General features: G+C 49.0%; 1 protein-coding gene across 3 annotated transcripts in view; it reads left to right on the forward strand.

The window, feature by feature from the left end:
• Window positions 1-446: 446 nt before the first annotated feature.
• LMX1B (LIM homeobox transcription factor 1 beta) overlaps window positions 447-21,234 on the forward strand; it is a gene marked incomplete at both ends in the record, with an annotated part of 82,977 nt that continues 62,189 nt past the window's right edge. For all 3 annotated transcript variants that reach the window (XM_084219717.1, XM_084219718.1, XM_084219719.1), the window contains 2 exons: window positions 447-585; window positions 914-1,100. In XM_084219717.1, coding sequence (XP_084075843.1) covers window positions 447-585; window positions 914-1,100 — 326 coding nt within the window. The remainder of the gene's footprint in view (window positions 586-913; window positions 1,101-21,234) is intronic.

Below are 21,234 nucleotides of genomic sequence, written 5' to 3' on the forward strand. Positions count from 1 at the left end.
GGGGTGTGTTCCTCCGCCGCGGCCCCTGCTCTAAACGGCGCGGCTCCTCGGGCCGCCGCACGGCTCAGGGGCTGGGAGCGCCGGGAGCCCCGTGCCCCGCCCGGCCCGCCGCGCCCGCGCTCCGCCCGGCACGGCCCGCCCCGGGAGGGCCCTCCGCGCCAAGCAGGGCGTGGGTCCGGCGCTGCCGGCGAGCAGGTGACACCGCGGCTGCCCGGCGCCGTGTGCGCGGCATGTGCGCGCCCGTGTAGCGGGGCGGCCCCATGGGCGGCGGCGCCGGCTCCTGCCTCTGCCCCCCGTCTCTGGAAGCCCGGGCAGGAAACGCTCCTCATGTCTTCCAGATAAAAATAAAAGCGACTCCTTTCTCCCGGCCGCAGAGTGTCCCCGCGCCCGGCCCGACGCGGGGTTGAGCTGGCCCCGCCGCCCGGCAGCGCCTCTCGCCGCCGCTCATGGACATCGCGACGGGTCCCGAGTCCTTGGAGAGGTGCTTCCCGCGGGGCCCACCGGACTGCGCCAAGATGCTGGACGGCATTAAAATGGAAGACCACCCCCTGCGCTCGGGGCCGGCCACGCTGGGAGTGCTGCTGGGTGAGTTGCCGGTCGCTTCTTGACAACGCCGAGAGCGGTCCCGCGCTCCGCTCGGTGCCCGGGGCTGCGCTCCGAGGGGCCCGGCCGGTCTGATGCCGACCGTGGCCGGCCAGCCCCTGAGCGGTGCGGGGCTCGGGACTGTCTCGCCGGCATGTGCGGTGCGCGGGACCGGCGGCAGCCGTCGAGCTCGGTGTTACCGACCGGCTGGGCCGGGCGGACCGCGCTGCCCGGGACGGGGACTGCGGAGAGGGGCCGGGTTGTGTAGGGGCTGGGAGCGGGGCCAGGTGGGGCCAGGGCCGGCGCCTGACGCCGCCGTCTGCCGTTGCAGGGTCGGAGTGCCAGCACCAGGCCGTCTGCGAGGGCTGCCAGCGGCCCATCTCGGACCGGTTCCTGATGCGGGTGAACGAGTCCTCCTGGCATGAGGAGTGCCTACAGTGCGCCGCGTGCCAGCAGGCGCTCACCACCAGCTGCTACTTCCGGGACCGCAAGCTCTACTGCAAGCAGGACTACCAACAGTAAGGGCGCGGGGGGCGGCGGGGGTCCCGCCGGGGCGGCCCGGCCCGGCCCAGGGCTCGCGGCGGGCTCGGGGCGCGTTCCCGATCGGGCCGCGCCCCGTGCCCGGCGGAGCGGGGCAGCCCGGCACCGGGCTCACGGCTACGGGTGGCGGCCACGGCGAGCGGGGACCCCGGCGTAGGCTGCGCGGCGGGCACGAATGAGACCGAAGACACCGAGCCGTGGCGTCCGACCCGGGCAGGGCTGCCTCCCGCCCCGGGCCCGCCGCGGCCCGGTACCGTGCGGTGCCGTCGGAGGGGACGGCGATGGGACGGCCCGGCCCGGTTTGGGCTGCGCAGGCAGCGCCGCGTTCAGAGCCGTCCCGCGGCACTCTCGTCCCCCCCGCAAGTCCCGTCCCACCGCCGCCCGTTGTCCCGGAGCCGCTCCGAGAGGCCGAGGCCGGCCGCAGCGCCGCCCGGCCCGCAGAAAGGCCGATGCCCCTGCCCGGCGGCGGGGCCGGGGGCTCGGCGGGGCCGTCGCTACGCTGCTGCGGGCCGGCCGGTGGAACGGCCGTCGAGCGCGGCGGGGCCCGGCCGAGGGACCGACGCGGCGGCGGGAGAAGCCCGGCCCTGAGCTTGGCCACGGCCCCGGCCCCGGCGCTGCCCGCGCTCTCTCTTATTGCGGCTTTATCCCCAAATGTCAGGCGCTGTCGGGAGCGGCCCCCGCCGCGTCGCGGCCCCGCGCAGGGACGGAGCCCGGCCCCGCGCCGGGCCGCCCTCCCCTGCAGAAGCCCACTTCATGCTTGTCACCTAAATTGAGGATCCTTTTTGTGCCGGGAGGGGGGCGAACATGGGCATTTCAATCACTAGGACATAATATGGCTCTGCTAGAAGTCTGGCAACAAACAAAGAACAACAACTATTGGTTTGCATCAACTTTTGTCAGGCATTCAGCAGGCATCCAGAAAGGCCTGAAGTGGCTTAGTGGCAACAATGTGCATTTCATAGCTACAGCATGAAAATCCATCTCCATGGAAACGGGTAGTAAATGCTAACATGACATGCTGAGTATAAATATTGTGAGGGTTATAACTCTTGTATAAATGGCCCAGATAAATGTCTCCCTGTTTAGGAATTACAACAAAACATGTTATTTCATGCTGCAGCCCTTGCTAGCTCCCAGAGAGTCCTCCATAGCCCGGGCACTGTGCATGGGAATAACTCCAGGCTTGCCCGTGCACTGCCGCCATCCTGCCCTTGTGGGGCTGGGGCTGCGGCACCTTTAGGGTTTTCTCGTGCCCGGTTTAGGGAGCCCGTCCACGTCCACAGGCTTTGCCTTAGATTTCTACACAAAATAAACCACCCCGTGGTAGCTGTAGTTGTAGATCGGCGCAACTTCTTTTTCTATAGGTAGTAACACCTTAGATATTTTTGTTAATTAGTAAAGAATGTCGAATAGTCTTTAGGCTACCTAAAAAAGCATTATTTGGCAATGTAAATATTTACGTTAATCGCAAATAAATGTACTCTCTAAAGTTCCCAACTTTAGTTTCTGTAAAATAAAGAATTGTACTTAGTGACTTAAAAAGCAAGATCAGAGACTATTGCTTTGTAACGAAAACACTTTTCTGACCGAAAACAGAATTGTTGCTGCTTCAGAACTTCCCGTATTACCAAAAGTGTCCAGTTGTAGAGGGGGAAAATGGGGTAACCAGGCTGCCGAGCAATAAAAAGATATCAACATGTTGGCCTTTGTTGAATCCCAGCACCTAGTGTGACATGACATGGTGCCCTGCTGTGTGTGCCCCCGAGGACTGACAGCGGCAGCGGCTCACGGGAAGGGGAGGGGAGACACGGTAAATCAAAATTTGTTTTCTCTGAGATTTTATTAGCCCAAAAGAGCAAACATGTGAAACTGTGCTGACACGGATTGTGTGCCCTTTCAGAGCTGGAGAAATATTCGTTTGTGGTAGCTAGAGGATAAAAATAGCTGTCTGTCCGTGCAAGTGGCCCTGGGCCGTGCAGTACAGAGGGTCAGTTTCATCCGTCAGGCTGTGGGGAGTGAAGCCGTGAGCGAGCTGTGAGAGGCAGCTACAGCGAGAGGACAGAGCCGGAGCAGCGGGATGGGAAATGCTTGTGGGCTCAGAGAGAATGCCTTGGGGTAGTGAGATGGAATGGAACCGGTACGAAGCAAGACAGGGATCAGAAATATCAGATGCTTTTTGTTATCCTGAGTCCTATTTACAAATATCTGGGAAAAATTAAAAAAAAAAAAAAAAAAGAGAGAGAGAATAAAGTTTACTTAAATATCTCAGTTCCTGAAATAGATTTTTCTGTACGTAGTAATGTAATTTAAAAGGTCAGATTTCTCCAGAACTCCCAGGACTATAATCAAGTGCTGTGTATATATCTTTGGGAAAATGGTGTCTCATCTTTCTAATGAAAGCAAGCTTCTGATGGGTCAGATATCAGACCTTACACCTTTCCCTGGGTCAGGAATGATTGCTGCCCATCCTTGGATGGGGGCATTTCGCATTAGGGGGAAGGGTGAAAACAGTTTTTCTTTTTCTTTTTTCTGTTTTATTTTTTTAAGAAAAATGTTAGCTGTGGGAAGCTATCCTTATGCTTGGAATGTTACAGCAAATCCTGGGGGAGGTGGATTAGTAGCCCAAGCCCAGTTTGAAGTAGTCAGAGGTGCCTGATAAATGTAATTTATCACAAAAATATCATCAGTATGTCAGTGGGATAAGCTGAGCATGTATTTTGGTCTCTTTTAAAAGAAGGAATTCAACTTGCATGAGTACATACTGATGTTTTGAGTTAATGCAAAGTACTTATTTTGCTAAAATTTAGGATTTTGAGGGTCAGGTGCATTTGATGGCAAGGTTTTGAGAAAAAAAAAACCCGGATCAGTGGCACCAGGGAAGGCTGGCTTTCACAAGCCTCAGTCAAGAAGAATCTCTTTGATTTTAATTAGAACTTTGCCAAATTGCTGCACTTTTGGAACCTTACTGTGGGTTTTTGTTTTGGTGTTGTTTTTTTTTTAAGAAGTTTGCTTTCTGAGAAATTGAAACCTTCAGAATTAATGGGGTTTTGTTTGGGTTTTTTTTTTTTTGTTTGTTTTCAAAAATAGAAGGCTTGTGGTAGTTGTATTTTGGTTCTTTGCTTAAATGAATTTACTTATTGTATCACTCAGTGCTTTCTACTACAAAACATTAGCATTTATAAATGACACATTTATTTTTCATTTGTGTGGGTTTTTTTTTTTTTTTTTGTGATAGTGCCTTTCTGGTCTGTTTTTCTCTCACTGCCCAGTGTTATATAGCGATTTGCCCTAGTTCTTGCTGATAGTAAGAAAGGATATGGTATGAAAAATAACTGTTCCAGGGTATGTATTTCATATCTAAGCAATGCATATAATTTATAGAAATATCTGTATTCCTGTTCAAGTTTTGGAAATAAAGGCTCTGAAAGAGGTTTTTATTCAGGGGACCAGATAGCAAACACCCACAGCCGCTATGTCAATATTTTTGATTGATGCATTCTAAGTTTTGCTTAGGGTGAGAAAGAGAAATATTCAGGCTTTTGTTCTTTTTCATGTGTCAGGTATTGTTTTAGCATCACTTTTGGATGCTATTAAAAAGACCCACCGTGTATTTCTGTTCTGCATCTTTGAGTCCTTTCTTGTCGGTAGCCAGGCTTGGTTTTGCTGTGCAGTCAGCACGGAGCAACACGTCCCTCGCAGGAAGGAAAGGAACCCCCTGAAGCCTCGGTGCTGGGGGAAGCCTTGCCCTCTCCAGATTTTGGGAATGCTTTCACGCGAGCTGATGTTTCACTGAGGCTGATGTTTCTCACTTCAGTTGCGTTTTAGATTCAAAATATAACAAAAGCTTCCCGTCGGCGAGTGTCTCTCGGTTTTGTGCCTGTTATTTCTCGCAGAGCACGGGCTGTGGAATGTGGTGGGAGCCCGGTGCAGGAGGGACCAAAGCTCCCGGATTCTGCTGCGTGCACAGTGGACAATAGCAATCCGCTAAAGGCAGGATTTGATGTGTTTCCAGTGTTCCTGTTTTATTTTTAACGGAGGATCCGTTCGGCTGGTGGGCGCAGTCGTGCAGCGCTGTGAGCCCAGCAGAACCTCAGTGAGCTCAGTGAGCTCAGTGCGGATCGGGGATCCCTCCGGCTGCCTTCGCCCTGTGCTGGCCGGGCACTGATCCTTGCGTGCGGGTCGCGAGGAAACAGCACAGAAACCAGGTGAAACTTAGAGACAGGAGTAGCCTAAGCACATGCCCAGGACATGGAGTAATGATTAAAGTTATGTCATCCACTAAAAATGCTTTTCCAAGTCACTGGAATACTCTGGCATTTTTTCTGAAAGTCCCACCGGCCCTGCACCATCGGTCTCATCGGCCCCATAAAAAACCCTCTGTACGATCGGAGTTTTGTGGCATCTCGAGGCGGTCCCCGAGCGGGAGCACGGAGGAAGTGGGGCTGTTATTCCAGCCGGTGACGTCAGCCGTGGAGTGGCCGTGCCGGGCCCGGGCCCCGCGGTCCCCCGGGCTCGGTCCCCGCGGGCGGCGGCGGCCCGGCCCCCGCGGCACCTCGGAGCGCGGCCGCGGCCACCCGCCGGGCCGGGGCTGGGCTGCCCGAGCGCTGGCGGGGAGCTGGGAAGGAATGTTTTCAGGATCTGGGGAGACATTTTGGCTTGCTGCTGCAAGCACTGTAACATTGGACAAAATAACTGCAATGGAAAGACGCGATTTGCACTGATCCGTGACAGAAAACGATAGGGAAGACCTTTGTGCAATATAGGCAACATGCAATTAAATTAACAGGGTTATAATTTATAATGCTTTACTTCTAGCATGAGAAAAAAAATCATAGATGTGAAATACAGTTAATTTTTTTTCACTTATTATAACAAACAGGAATACTTTGCATTCTGTTTAGAAACTGAGTCTGTTATTTTTTTGGTCTAAATTTTTGAGGTAGTTCAAAGTCATACATCACCTTTCCAACTATCAATAATATATCATGATGAAACAGCTGGTTTATAATGTCTCTTTTTAGACTAATTATGCTATTAGTGTGTTTCAGTGGTAAATACACACCCCTGTCACTTCCCTCCGTTTTGGAGCAGGCTGTAAAGCCTGGTGTGTCCTAAAGTGCTCACTGCTCTGGTGAACCTGAAATGGGGGTGGGGGGGGGGAGGCGGTGGGGGGCAGATTTAGCCAGCGGCTGCTTCATTTGGTTAGATATGTGGGCAGAAATATTCGAGAGAAAATGAAATATGTTTTTCCTAATGCAGCTGCGATTTATTTTTTTTTTAATTCCAGATAAAACTTGGATTTAGACTAAATCTGCTTTTTCTTGCTGCAACAGGAATTAATTCAATTTTATTTAATATCTCTTTCTTTTGGAATGGCGAGTGCAGCAGTTGAAGGGATTGGTTAGGGGAGAGCTGAGCCCCCTGCGCTCGGTGTGGAGGACAGCGGGAGCTTTGGGAGCTTTGGAGCTTCGGGAGCTTTGGAGCTTTGGAGCTTTGGAGCTTTGGGGCTTTGGAACTTTGGAGCTTTGGGAGGCTGCGGCGCTCGAGGAAGGAGCGGGGCCCTCCGGGCTGGACGGGAACGGCGCCGGGGCCGCGGGCACCCGGGCACGGCGGGGCCGCTCCGGGGCCCGGGGGGCGGCTCGGGCAGGAGAGGCTCGGTGCCGCTCGGTGCCGCTCGGTGCCGCTCGGTGCCGCTCGGTGCCTGCCGTCCCCGGCGGCCGCCAGCAGAGCCGGCCCGGGCGCGGAGCTCCCTGCGCGCCGCGGGGCTCGGGCACAGCGCGGAGGGGACGTGTACCAGCAACATCGCGGGGCAGAGTCGGAGAAGGGTTTTACACGGCTTGGGCCGGCCGGGACCAAATTGCATAAAACGCAGAGTCAGAGAAAGGCTGTGGGTTTCAAGCCCCAGCAAGATGGAAAAGGCCGTTGCTGTGTCCTCTGTAGAAGGTGTACAAGGGCAAATGACAGGCTCACAAAAACCAGGAAAATTCTTCTCTTTGCCTACAGTTTTTTTCCCCACGTGATAAGTCATGTTAATGCTCAAGTGAGGTAAGAAACAAGCAAATAAATAAATAAAACGGTGAAGTGACTTGATCAGCAATCTCCAGTAAAGGCAAAAAACCCAGGTATTGCTCTGGGATGGTTTGGTGTGGTAGGAAGGGGTTTTGGCATGATTTGGGATGATTACATTACTCACAGGGCAAAGATTGACTCATAATGAAATGACAGTTTCTTGTTCATTGCAGAACATAAAATTTCCACATTTGTTTTGAAACAAAGGACAAGATTAGTTATAAGTAACCATGTGTTGTGAGCCCCAACAGCTGAGTCTGCAGCCGCCAAACAAGGGAACTAGAGGAGTCTCGAGATAAATGGGTACAATTAGGAATAGAATTTTCCTTTCTCCAGGTGAATTGAAATAACTAAATGAAGTGGGCAGGAAGTTTTTATTGAATATCCACCTTGTGGACTGTGTAGTTGTGGTTTGGTATAGCCAAAGCTATGAATGAAAACTGATCTTTTTGATAAAAAAGTATTAGAATTTATTTAGAAAGCAGAGGTGTTCTCTGAGTTATGGTATTTTATGAAATGTAACAGAGAGATAACCTCATTTTGCAGCAGTAGAGCATTAACAGCACTGTTTACAATTGAGAAAGAGACATCACTTTTCTCCATTAGTAACTAAGTAGAAAAAATACATTAGCAGCTTCACATCTAACTTAAAATAAATGGTGAAAGTCAAGCTAGACTTCTGAGTCTGAGGGGAGAATCTATAAAAGAGAAAAAAGATGAAAATACTCATAAGGAAAATGAGCCTGGGTTTTTGTTTGAAATGCAGTGTTAGTGTTTCTAACATGCATGCCAATATAGATCTGAATCTTCAGTGTCTTGTTCAGGCAAATTATTCGCTGGTTTTAGAAGCCTCTTTAAATTCAATACAAAACTGAGACAGATACTCAACTTTTTTCCTTTTTTTTAAAAAAAATATTTTTACATATCAACTTACGTTTACTTTACATTCCTGGACTTGCTTTAGCTAGACTTATAGTTCTTAGAAGCACACCTGCCCTACCCTTGCCTTGCTCTTTGGCATACCTGCAGTTTCTCTGGCCACACCACGAGCAGCCGTGGCTGCTGAGCCCCGAGCCCAGGGCCAGCCCCTGGCCCCAGCAGCAGGGTGGGAGGACCAGGGCTCCTGCCCCTGGGCCCCAACAGGCTGCTCTCGAAACAGCCATTTTGCAAAATAGGCTCTGCTTGTTAAAAAACAAATTACTGGTGACTGTTGTCTCCTCTTACGTGACCAACACGTCCCCCAGATCAGTGCGCAGCCACGGCCCTGGCTGTGCGCTGGACGAACACCACGTGCGGACGTTGTGCAGTTCTAATGCAGATTATTTTGAAGCAAAACTCTTAAAATGAACAATCTGTAGTCCCCACAAAGTGCCTGCAGTCTCAGGAGGGTGCAGTGCTGAGGTCAGCAGGCGCACGGGGTCTGGCCCACCTGCGCACGGCTCCTCACCTCGCTCTCACAGAACGGGAGCGGGTTTACCTTTCAAAAACTATTTGCCTGTGGGCAGCGAAGAAGTAGGCTTTTCTGAGATTGTATTACAGTAAAGGGATTGTTAATATGACTAATTTCAGTTCATTATTTTCCCGGGTTTAAAATTTTACAGCGATCTTCCTCACAGACAGAGCAGAAGTGCTGCAGCGCAAATTGAATAAATGCCCTTCATATCAGCATAAATAAGATATAGCACATTTCTCCGTGACTTGTTAGGTGTTTGTGCTCTGATTCTTCTGTAACAGGCAAATAGAATACTTGCTATGGAGGTAATTTCTTTGCTTCCAAAACATAATATTTTGTTTAATATGCACAAAATTTTGTTTAATATGCACAAAATGAACTTGTGAACATGCAATTCCTATTGTCTTCGGTGAGAGCCATCCTCGCTCATCAAAGGAGGGAATTTGGCTCTTGATTTTACTGCAATCAGTGTTTTATTTATAATGTACAAGAGTGCACGTGCACTCTCCCAGTAAGAGCTGATGGGATTTATGTGCACATGCTGAGGACCAAATCCTCCTGGTAGCTGTCAGGAAGTTTGCTTTCACATGCTTGTTCCTTGGTGTAACCTGAATCACCATTCACTAATGACAAAAACAAAACAAAACCAAACAAAGAATAATTGTCTACATCAGGTGTGTTTTTTTTTTTTTTTGCAGTTGTTACTTTCATCATGTTAGTATTATGATAGGGAGCAAGCAAGCTTGAATTTGCAGAAGAAACTACAAATACAGTTTTAAAGCATTTTTGGTTGCAGCCTGGGTTTGCTCTGATAGAGAGGAGCACCCCTGCTCTTTGGAGGCTGGCTCTGGTGCATTCCTGGTGTGTCAGTGAGGGTGTGTGGGGCACCTGTGGATGGGGACAGTTTGATGGGCACAGCTCTGCAGGCCCCAGCAGAGGAGCTGGCAGCAGCTGGAGCCAGGTCTGGCAGCTCGGTGGGACAGGACCCTTGGGGGTGGCACCACACCTGCCAAAGCTCCTGGCTGAGGAAGGCCAGGTTCTCCTCAAACACCGACCCCCCAGAGCAATGGTGTCTGACCTGTGAGGCCCTGGCAGGATGAGGTGTTCAGGGTATGTGCTGTGGTGGTGTGGCTGGTGGCTCTCAAGGGTCCAAAGCCACGGGCTGTGGTGGCCGGATGGCAGCTGGCACGGGGAGCAAGGGGTGCTCCCTGCCTGCGTGGGGTCACGCAGCTTACCTGGGCAGGTGGCTCTGCTGGTCTTCCAGCATTTCTGACTTTCCAGAAGAGGAAGAGCTGATCCTCCCCCTCCTCCACCCCACTGTTAATAACCATGGTTTGCAGACTAAATATCTGCTCTGTGAACGTTTGTGTGCGCGCGCAGGCTCCAGTCAGTCCTGCCATCTCCTCGGGTGCTCGCGGGGCTGGCGGTGCATTCCCCAGCAGCTGGGGACATTCCCTGCACGGGGGGCTGGCACTGCCACTCAACAGGCCCCGGGCAGGGGCTGGAGCCAGCAAATCCCTGCTCCCAGCAGTGCCAGTGAAGCCAATTGCCCTGGCATGCAGCAGCTTGCAGTGTCATGCAAGGTCAGTTTACCTGACAGCGAGTGCCTAGTGAGGGCTCGGTGGAGCTGCTCCCTGCAGTTTTTGGGGATGTGGCTTTTCACAGGCCTAAGCTTCTCACCCACCCTAAGCAGAAGTTGCAGTTTAACATCATGAGTTGTCTTCACAGCTGGATCTTGGCATGGGCTTCATCTGGCAATAAGAAAAATTTCCCCTATGGAGTTTGACCCTGCAGAGTCAGGTCCCACTCGCACTGGAGTCGGTATGGAAAGTGTGGTGGGATCCTGCAGGAACGTTAGCACCAGCAGTGAGGCTGCTTATTGTTGAGCGTGCAAACAGTGCAAAAATGCAAATAGAGTAAAACAATTTGAGGGAAGAAATGGCAGTGTAATCTTGCAGCAGTGCTAACCCTGCATGGCATTATTCATTTGAACCTGCCAGGCTCACTGCTTGGAGCTGCAGCAAACAAGTGATTTAGCTGGTGGGAGCAGAAAGTGTTAATAGCACTGACAGCTCCTTCGGTAATGGAGGAGCAGGCGGATCCTACTACCAGAGATTCCTGCTGTGCCCTGGCTGCTCCTGGCCAGAGCTGCTGTGGAAAAAAGTTCCACGGAGGAGGCAGAGTTTGTATTTCAGCAGCAGCTTTCCTTCATGTCTTGCACTGGGGCTGCAGGGGCACGCATGACCTTTGTGGGGTGGCTGAAGTTCTGTGGGGGTGTCCTGAGCTGCAGGGAGGATGCACTCCGGGGTGCCCAGCTCCCCCAGCTCCCCCAGCTCCTTGGATCTCGCCTGGCAGCCCGGGCTGGGGCTAGTTCCCAGCACGGCTCTGTGAGTGCAGAATAAATTAGCCGTAATGGCGCCTGCATTAATTTTATGTGGGAGAATCCCCAGGGATTCCCGAGCAATTACAGGGAGCGCAGTCTTGCCCAGTGCAGCCTCCTGCCCATCCTCCTGCTGTTCCCCTCAGAGGGGAGCAGCAGCAGGAGGGGACGGGAGGGCTGGGTGGTGCAGTGCTGGTAGCTGCAGCATCCTTCGTGGCAAAGCTGGTGTGGGGTGCTCTGCTGGCCTGGGGTGCCCGGATGGAGCGCCAGCAGCAGCTGAGCTCGCTCGGCGACGTGTCCTACAGAAAGGCTGGAAAACAGGCCCAAGGCAAGTGCACCCTCTTGGCTTCATTCCTGTCCCTTGAACACTGCTTGTCTTGAGTAATTGAAGGCTGTCCCATTTGTGGCTTTTTTCTTAAAAAAAATCAGCTCATGCTTTGGCAGGGGTTTGTCTGAGCGCGTAGCGGATACATTCAATTTTGTAATGTTCCGTTTGTTGGATGCCACAATAAAACCTCAGGTTTTTCACCCAACCATCCACAAGCTAATTGGGCATTGTCAATCAGGCAGGAATACACACAAACAAGGGCAATCCACAGCCCCCAATCCCAACAATGTGATTTTCATCACCTTACCACTCTTTGGGGAGTCTTCAGCTTCCATCTGGAAGTACCTTCAACCCTTTCCACCTACAGATCTTGAAATAGCTATAACAGAGAGAAAACCGAAATTACATGGAGTTTATTGCCATTTCAGAAGGAAAAAAGTGTTTGAAAAAGTTTATTCAGGAAGCCAAGGGAAGTTAAGTGGGAGACATTTGCCATTTCATCAGTCTGTTGGTGATAGCCATTCATGTCATAAATGGCTTGTGTCATTTGATGCCAAAAATAACACTATTTTCCTCCCCAAAGGCCTATAGGGTTTTTTTGCAATAAATGTTTATTTGTTAATAATATACTTTAAACAGTCCAGCCTTGACCTCAAGTCTCCAAAAGAATCCATCTTCTCTCTGAAAAATCCTACAAAGTTTGTGTAATTTTTTCTGGGAAGGTGTAATTGATGGCGCAGTGAAGGGCAGTGTGTTTGCTTTAACTACTGCAGCTGCGTGGATTAACTGTTTATAAGGGCCTACTGTGCTTTGAATGCCGACTTGCTTAGATTTCAGGCTTTAGTTGACAGCACTTCCTAATTGTTCCTTGGATTTGCTTAAGTTCAATCAGTAAAAATAAATTTCTGCACTGAGCTCACCCATCGTTCTTCCCTCACTGCTGCTTCAAAACCTTTGAAATGTTCATTTGTAGGAGTTTGATTCCATGGATCACCCTGCAGCCTTGAAATGGGGTTGACCAGGACTGGGGCTGAGAGGGTCTGAATTTGTTCTACATCTCCTGTTGATTTCAGAAAAAAACATCAGAGGAGTGTGGGTGCCGAGCAAATAACCTGTACGCAGATATTTTTGATAGGCTTTTGCGTGTACTAATGTGAGTTTCTAGAGTCAAACATAGAACTCACAGGTATGAAATGTGATTAAATATTCAAAAATGTAACAAAGGATTTTGTAAATATCCGTAATATAGAAACTGTTGTTTTGGGAGAAAACAGCAAGATAATTAATTTATAATATGTTGCACTGTTTTGAAATTGCCCTGCCAAAAGCTGGAGTTGGATTTCTACTGGCAGAGTGTTTGTGGAATGCCAGTGACATGTGACCAGTACCACAGCAAGGCAACAATTGTCTCTTCACTAAATCATCAACTACCACTGATTTAACCAATGTTAACTCACATTTTTAAGCTGTTTTTGTTCTGCCACCAGCCACTCTGATCCTTCTCATACGATTTTTCATGTGAACTTTCACTAAACAAGCAAAGTATTAAGGCATTTGTCAGATAATTTTTTGTTAGTCCTTAAATGAAAATGTGGTTTTCTAGAACTCTGGAGGGCTTATTTCCTTTATAATCATCTGAGTTGTGGGAGAGAGTTACACATTTAATTTCTCAAAGCAGTTCAGATCCCAGCGCTAGTTTGTTTTCAGTTCGACAGGCACTTGGATAAAATAAAGAACAGTATGTATAAAATGAATGGAATTCATTTTTTCTTTGAACATTTCACATTTGTGGAGCTAAATCGTTTGGATAACATGGACACTCAGGTGTTTTGTATAAAGATTATTTTAGTGGAACTCCATAGTACTAAATGGCATCAGTTGTTTGCTGAGAATATGTTTGTTGTGTATTAATTGTAAGAATTTTATGGTGCTTTAAAAATCTGTATTTTGAGAATCAAAATTTCTGGCTTGGGCTGTGCTCCCACGTTTTGTAGTTGGCTAATTTTACTCGATCTCCTTGAGTGCAATTTACAAGGCAAAGTTACACACACAACTGGTTGAAGAGCTGGGTGCCTTCAGGTGCCCAGGCTGTGTGGTAGGTGATCACTTCCTCCCCAGGGGCATTTTCTGGGGCAGTCTGGGCACAGTAACTGTACTGGCAGGGGTCCACAGGATGGGTAAGGCAGGAGGGGACCCTGGTGGGTCACCTGGTCCAACCTCCCTGCTCAAGCAGGGTCATCCCAGAGCACATGGTACAGGATTGCATCCAGACAGCTCTGGAATGCCTTCAGGGAGGGAGACCCCCTGCTCCACCTGGACAATCCGTTCCAGTGCACGCTCACCCATGCAGTAAGGAAGCTCTTCTCACATTCAGGTGGAACTTCACCTCCATTGGCTCCTGCCTGCTGTCCAGGGCAGACACACGTGTCGGCTCACACAGGAGCTGCTGTGGCCAGGGACAGCAGCAGTGTAGCCTCCTCCTCTGCACCAGCCTTCAAGGTCTGTCCTGTCCTGTCCTGTCCTGTCCTGTCCTGTGCTGTCCTGTCCTCCTCCTCTCTCCCAGAAGAGTCCTGTGCAGGCTTGGTGGGTGTCCCCCCAAGCCCCCCTCAGGCTGGGCAGTGCTGTGGTGCCCGGGCTCCTCTGGCCACCCTGGCCTGTGCCATGCTGGCTGACCCTGACCCTGAGCCCCTCCTGGCTGAGCCCTCAGCGTGGCATGGGGGGCCCGAGGCTGCGGGGGGCACACGGGGGCTGCAGACACCAGCCCTCCCTGACCTGTCCCTCCTGGCTCCGTGAAGTTTCTCCTGATTCATTCTCAGGTGATTCATGCTCTCAGTATCAGCTGCCTGTTTGTGAAACTGAAAAGAAGCAATCTGAAAGTGAAACAGTCGCCTTACTGAGGCTAATATGGATTTGCTCCTGTAAGAGGGTGTTAAAAGAACCTTTGTTGTACAGAGACTGAGCTTTACCATGTTTCATTCTTTTTGTCAGCTTTCTTTGGTATTAAATCAAGTGACAAAACATTTAACTTTATCCCTGTGTATGACCACTTGTGCTAATTAATTCAGTAACTCTTTTGACCTTCTGTTTAAACCATCACAACTGGTGCTGTTGCTGCCCAGACACCACTATCCCTCAGCACCCTAGGTTGTTCATGTATTTGAAGTGTGGCTCTGGTGGGGATGGCTGGCATCCGTATGCTGTTGTATTCTCGTAATAACAAACATTAAAAAAGTTAAAGGGACAAATGAATAAGGAAAAAAGTAGAAAAGCCAAGGAGCAATTAAATGTAACGTTTCATGATGAAAAGGATTTTGCTGGTTTATCTTCTAATAAGATTATGTCACCGACACAAGTACCTAGGAGCCTGTGATTGACAGCCTCCTGTACTTTTATCAGGCAGTGTGACACTAAACCTCGGCGCCTTTTGTCCGATAGAGTGAGCTCACGGAAACTCTCCGTCCTAATCCCCTTATTCATGTCAGGCACAGAAAAGAAGTTCTGATCAGATGGCATCTTACAACAGTGTCACCTCCACCCCCTTGGTGCTGGATGGACACGGGACATGGGCCGCTTTGTCCGCCGGTGTGCCGCGCTCCTCGCTGGGGCCGGCGTGTCCTGCCAGCACTGCCCTGCGCCCTGCACGCGCTGCTGCCGGGGGAGGCTGTGTCTGCAGGGCACGAGAGTCCCAGAGAGATGGGAGGATGATTTGCAGGCTATCTGATTTTGTTTATATTCTGGTTTTACTTCTCTGAAGAATGTAAGACCTTTAAAGGAAGCACTTCCTTTTGCGTTGTAAGACCATGTAGTGAAATGTCTCGCTGAGCTTCTTCAAACCCAAGCAAAAGAGTAAGTGGAACTAAACCCCCCTATCTTTTCAGAGGCGTAGGATCAATGTTGTAGAAGTCAGCAATCGATCCCAGTGCTGGTATTATAAGTTTCATAGCTCCAGCTCTTTCTTAGTTGCAGGAATTCCTTTGTGCGTATCCCTGCGGTAACCTATTGCAAATAGCGGTTCCCTGTGGTGCTTTATTTACTTGTCCAACTGTTTGGAAGTCTGTTAGTCTAAAGATCAGATGCTCTGAAACAAATCTTATTACCTTAACCAGCTCTGCAAATTCTTCTTTCTCCATTTTTATTGACTTCTTTTCAGCTAGAACTAATACATGTGCAGCAGGTGGGCAAGTACATCTTTCAAAGTTTAGCCCCTCAGATTTAACATGAGAAACTATAAATCTTTTTGTTTTCCTTGGAAAATGTGGGAAACCACAGGTATTTGAAGAGTTGCCTCCTCAGTGGATTTGTGAGGTTTATACTGGTTGCTGTAATTCTTGAAAGAGAAGTCTGGGAAATTTTGAAAGAAAGCTTCATTCTGGGGCATAGTCCAATTAATTACTTCTTTCCTTGCATGAAGTATTTTTTCAAGCCGTAATCAAAAGCCATGGAATGGGAAAGTTTTAAGATATTTTTCTTTTCATCCAGCCTGGCACCACTGACAGAGAAACTGCATCAAACTTCCTCCGAGTCATCTGCTACAAGCTGGTTCTGTCAGCAGTGCTCACCAGTCCTCATTTGAGAAGGCGTGTCCAGCTCCTCTGTATTTTTCATCTCTATGCACATTTTAAAAGTAATTTTAGATGTAAGAAGTCAGTGCTAATTAAATGTTTTAAGAAATCATCCTCCAGGAATTCCCCTTTCTCCTCCCTGTCCCCCGCCCCAGCTCCTGGCGACCTCGTGCTCCCCGGTGGGTGCTCACATCCCACCCTGGGCAGATGCTTCCTCTCTTGTGGCACTTTGCTCCAGCAGATATCAAAGTCCTTTTTTAGAGTGCCCTGTCTGGGGTTCCTGCAGGCTGGGGCCTGTCCCAGGCACGCTTTATCCCTGCGACACACGATTTCTTCCCGTGTCTCCTTAGGACCAGGCTGCCCAGGAGCCGGGATGGGAACGGTCCCAGTCTGGGGTGTGCGGAGCCATTCGCTGCTGCTTTGCCTCTGTTTGTTTTTCCACTGTGAGCACCAGCAGCTGCCAATGTGCAGTGTGAAAGGGAGCATACACAGAATCTCATTTTTAAAAAGCAGCAGGCAAAGGAACCTGCAAGGCTGTGGCTTCCCTGCAGCAGAGCATGTTTGCTTTGAACAGCCAGCTCTGCTGGGATCTTGGGAGTGCAATCTGGTGTCAGTTTGCTGTGGCCCCGCAGCACGGACAGGGCTGGAGGTGCTCTGCTGCACAGAGCCTTATGCACCCTGGCAATCTGCGAGGCTGGTACAGTCCATCAATGCCTGTAATCTTCTCAGGTAAGTTAAATGGTAGGTGAATTGAGCAGACTGTGTGATGTCAGGGTGAGCTTGGGGAGAAGGTTCAGTAAAGCCCTAAGGGGAATCAAAGCATTGGCAAAAGCCTTACTGAAATCCCGGAGTGTTTAACAGATATGAAGCGTTAAATGCAAGCAGAAGTGATGTGGTATGAAGCTGTGTGTGTGTATGTCAGAGAAGGGGACTTCAGAAAGCATCTGAGATCCTGTTAGTATCCCAGGTTTGAACTTCAGGGCTGTTTACCACTGCCCTCGGAGCTCCACCAGCTGTGGTGCCAGTTTGGGGTGTCCTGCCCTAACACTGAACACATCTGTTGCAGAAAGGTGTAGGAAATAAACATGCTCTGCATCTTCCAGAGGGAACCAAGCCTCACTGTGCGCCCTCACACTACACAGAACAGCTCCTCTTGCTTTCCTTGTCGTGTCCTGTCCTTCTCTGAGCAAGAGGACCAGTAAACATGGAAAAAACACCCACCCACAGTGAGTTTGCACTGGTGTTCCTGCATTAGCAGCACTTGATGCTACAGCATTCTCATTGAAAGAAAAATAGCGTTTGTTTGGACCAAAAAAAAAAAAAAAAGCCAACAAAAAACCCCCTTTGGGGATTGAATTTCAGAGACTCCCTGCCTTACTCTCAGCCCCCTCTGAAGGCTGAAATGATTTGTGAGCCAGGTCCTGTGACCCAGGGAGGCATCAAGCCGCAGAGAAGGGAAACATTTGGAGTTCAGAGGGACAGTGGGTCTTGATGACCAGTGTAAGACAATGCAGATGTTTCAGATCATGAGGTCTCTTAGGAAGATGAGAAAATGCCCCTAACAGCCTCTGGGCTGGGGTCTTCTCTGCCCTTTTTCCTTGGTATAATGTTATCACATCTCACAGGATTACATTCTTAGGGGTCTATCATGGAAGAATCTTGGTGCTTATTGCATTAAGTAATTCTGATGAACAGGGTGGGATTTTAATTTCCCTCTGGGAAGTGAGTTACTGCTCTGCCCATGGGGGGTGGCAGGGGCACCCGGAGCAGCGGTGGTGGGGCTGGGCTCTGTGTGCTGCCAGCCCTGACAGCTCAGGGCAGGGCTTAGGTACCAGAATCCCCACGGGGCTTGAGGATGGCTTTATTCCCAGGCAGGAATCACAGTGAAATGCCTAAGAGACCACCCTGAGCACCAAGGTAGGCATGGGTGCCAGCACCTCACGCTGTCACCAGTCAGTCCCAGCTGGAAGTGACAAAGAGCACCTTTTGCTGTTCCATGGAGGAAAGCCCCATCCCATGCTGCTGCAGAGTACCTTAGCCGTGGGGCTGGGTCTGCTCCCCTCACCGGGTGTGCTGCAGCCACTGCTGCAGCAGCAAATCTCAAAATACATCTGCAGTGAGAAAATAAGATGCAGAATTGGAAATACTGGGTGTTTATTTGTTTGGTTGGTTGTTCCATTAAAAAAAGGCAGCTGCCTGTTGGCTTGGGAGAGTGCAAAGGCTCTTCAAGGTCTTCCTGACATTTGCCTTGCCGGGAGGAGGGTGTGCCCTGCGCCCAGCGCAGGAGGGGATGGGGAAGGGGACGGTGGAGTCAGCCAGAGCTGCTGGGGCCCCTGAGGCTGCCCAGCCCCTCAGCAGGCAGGGCTGGGCAGCTGCAGCAGCTTTGCATCCTGGCACTGCTGCGAAGGCGACTCTGGCTGGAACAATTCCCCTGGACACTGCCAAGCTGGAGCCTGGCAGAAGAGTGAGAATTTCCTAACTGTGACAAACGCCTGCCTGAAAAAATGTGTGTTTATTTATCAGTGGTGTGTTCAATTAGCCTGAGCTCTGGAAAAGCTGTCTCATTGCTCCAGCAGTCTCCCCTGCCACTTGAACCACCTCTGCTGAGGAAAAGACTAGATAATGTTTTGCTTTAAAAAAATTTAGGAACTGCTTATTTCTGGTGCTCCCCTTTGCAGCCCAGCTTTGCCTTCTGATGCTAACTGGAATGGGAACATGCCTTCTGGGTTGTGTTTGCTATCGAGAGCCAAGTTTTTTGGGCCTTTTGAATCTGATGGTAAGTTGCTGTTTTCTTATTGGCTATAGCTAAAAAAATGAAACCAGAACTTGACCCCCAGAGAACTTTTGTCACAGGGGGTTTAATTAAAAAGCCACATCCATGATCTGTGATTGTGATAAAATTTACTTTGTGTTTTTGAAGAGGTGGCTGCCACCTCAGCGTGGTTCCCTACCAGTGGGACAGAGGCAGTTTTGCCTTTTGGCTTTGGCACTCAGCACTGGGCTTAGGATGGAATCTGAGCGTGGCCTTTGTTGTCATCATGGTCGAAGGAGCGTTGTTGCAGGCAGAGCTGGAGTTCTGTAAGCATATGCTGGAACATGCACTTAAGATATTAAAAAGAGGTTTTCAATAACAATCGTGTTTAGAAACAAATGACCTTGGTTTTCCATTTCTGGGCTGTTCTGTGTGAAGCCAAATGATCACTGTTCCAGGGATGCAATCTGCTGCATTGACTTTGGGGTTTCAGGCACAAGAGAAGCAAGATGCCTACTTTAAAATGGTGCTGAACTAGCAACAATGCTTCTGCCTCCAAAACAGCTCCACAAAGTACCATCTCTGGTAATCAGCTGATTTTTTTAGGTCATATGTAAATGAAGAACACATCTGCTTTCCATATGTCTCACATACACAGAGTACATATGTTTTTGGATGTATTATCTTAATCATATTTATTGGCCAAAGCAAAAAAAAAATTAATTTTAAAATATTTTTGGATTCATAATATTATAAAATCAACAACTATAAAGCAAATGAGTCATGTACTGCACTGCAGTTACAGTGTACAATTGCTACAAGTATTTAAGGGCTGTATTTCTTTGCCGGATCAAAATCTACAGGCAACTTTACTGTCTCTCCTGTATTTTTGTCTAACAGAGATCTAAAGAAAAATTAATTACACTTCTCTGACTGATTGTTATTCTGTTGAAGTATGGTTCTAATCCTTATTAACATTCTCTAAAGTCATGCATGAAATATGACTTTTGCACCACACTCTGTGGCATATGTTTTCTCTTTCCAGTGTATTTTTCAAACTATCTTCAACCCTCACTGCTGTTCATTATTTTAAGATAGGTTTAAAGTTTGCCACAGTCTCAAAACTGATCCAGTACAGAGCATTGCAAGGAAAAAAAATGACACATCATTCTGCTCATGAACACAAATTGCTTCTGATTATTTAGCTTTGAATGTTCCCCTCATACTGTTTTTATTAAAACCCCCAGTATATTTATTCTTGATAGTGTCTTCAATTAAGTTAAAAAGAGTCCCTTTTCTATAGCAGTATGTAAAGAAAATAGTTGTTACAACCGCAAAATTACTGAAAAAACCTGGTTCTAGTAAAGTACTACTTCAGTTCAACAACCACAGCACGAAGTTTGCTGTTTTCTTGTAAACTTTCCAGCCATTAGATAAACAGTGTCTCTGTCTTCACACAGGGCTGCACCCTCACATTGTTTGAGGACTGTTGTTTTCCTGCAGGTCTCTGCAAAATATAAGGTCCATTAATCCATTTATCAGTATAGGAAAATTTGTCTTTTTGGGTAGAGAGTGACTTTTTGGCCAGTGGTGAGTAGGTGTCTGCTCTAGGAACAGATCGTGTAAGAAATTGCTGGGGGAGCTGGGCAGAGCACTCCAGTTCTGCTCATTGCCTCCCAAGTGCCATTAATTTGAGATGTGACAAGGAAGGAAAGTTGTTACAAGTGGGATCCTGTGACTTCTGCACACATTGCACACAGCTAGGAATGTTTTCCTTTTCATCTTATAAAATAGTGATTTAGGAAAATGGTCTAAGTTTAGCAGTTTCTGTAGCTTCTGCTCTGTTTGCTTGACAATAACTGATTTTTTTTTGAAAACACTGTCTTTGGTGCTGTGATGTCACAGCCTAATATTGTGCAAAGGTGTAACCGGACCAAACATGTCAGGAACATGTCAGTAACTTTCCATAAATTATTCAGTCTCTTTGGGAAAACCCCTAATTATGTGTTAACTCATTTTCTACTTAAATGAAGTTTCGTCTTGAACTTCGGAGTCCAATTGCTGGGAAGCTTTTATTTGTTTATCTATTTATTCAATTTATTTTTTTAAAAAAATCGGGGGTTTACTGTATTTCTGCTTAAAATTCTTTGTGCGTGAGCTCTGACAGAGAACTGCAAAGATCTGGCAGAAGTAGGATGTCAGAAATCAAAGAGTGGGGTTGCTTTAAACTCGTTTACAAACAGCCCTGGGAGCACAGGATGCAGAGGTCCCTGCCGAGCGCTCTCGTCCTGGCTCAGCGACTGCCACACATCCCCGAGCGGATCCTCACCCTGCTCCAGGCAATAAAGCTGTTTGTGCTTTGAAGGCCATGGGGTATGGAGCACAGGGCTGTTTGAAACATGTCACTTTGAACTGTGTTGGAGGGTCCCAGGGAGCTGGCCACCTCCATCCATCCCTCAGAGGTCTGGTTCCAGTCTGCGAGCCCTGGAGCCAGCCCCATCGTCTGCTCAGGTGGCCCCACTGTGAGATGTCAGCCTGATAAGTGAAAGTAGAGACTTTTGAGAGAAG

The sequence above is a fragment of the Fringilla coelebs genome (genome assembly GCF_963513975.1).
Source record: "Fringilla coelebs genome assembly, chromosome: 21".
Taxonomy (NCBI): Eukaryota; Metazoa; Chordata; class Aves; order Passeriformes; family Fringillidae; genus Fringilla; species Fringilla coelebs.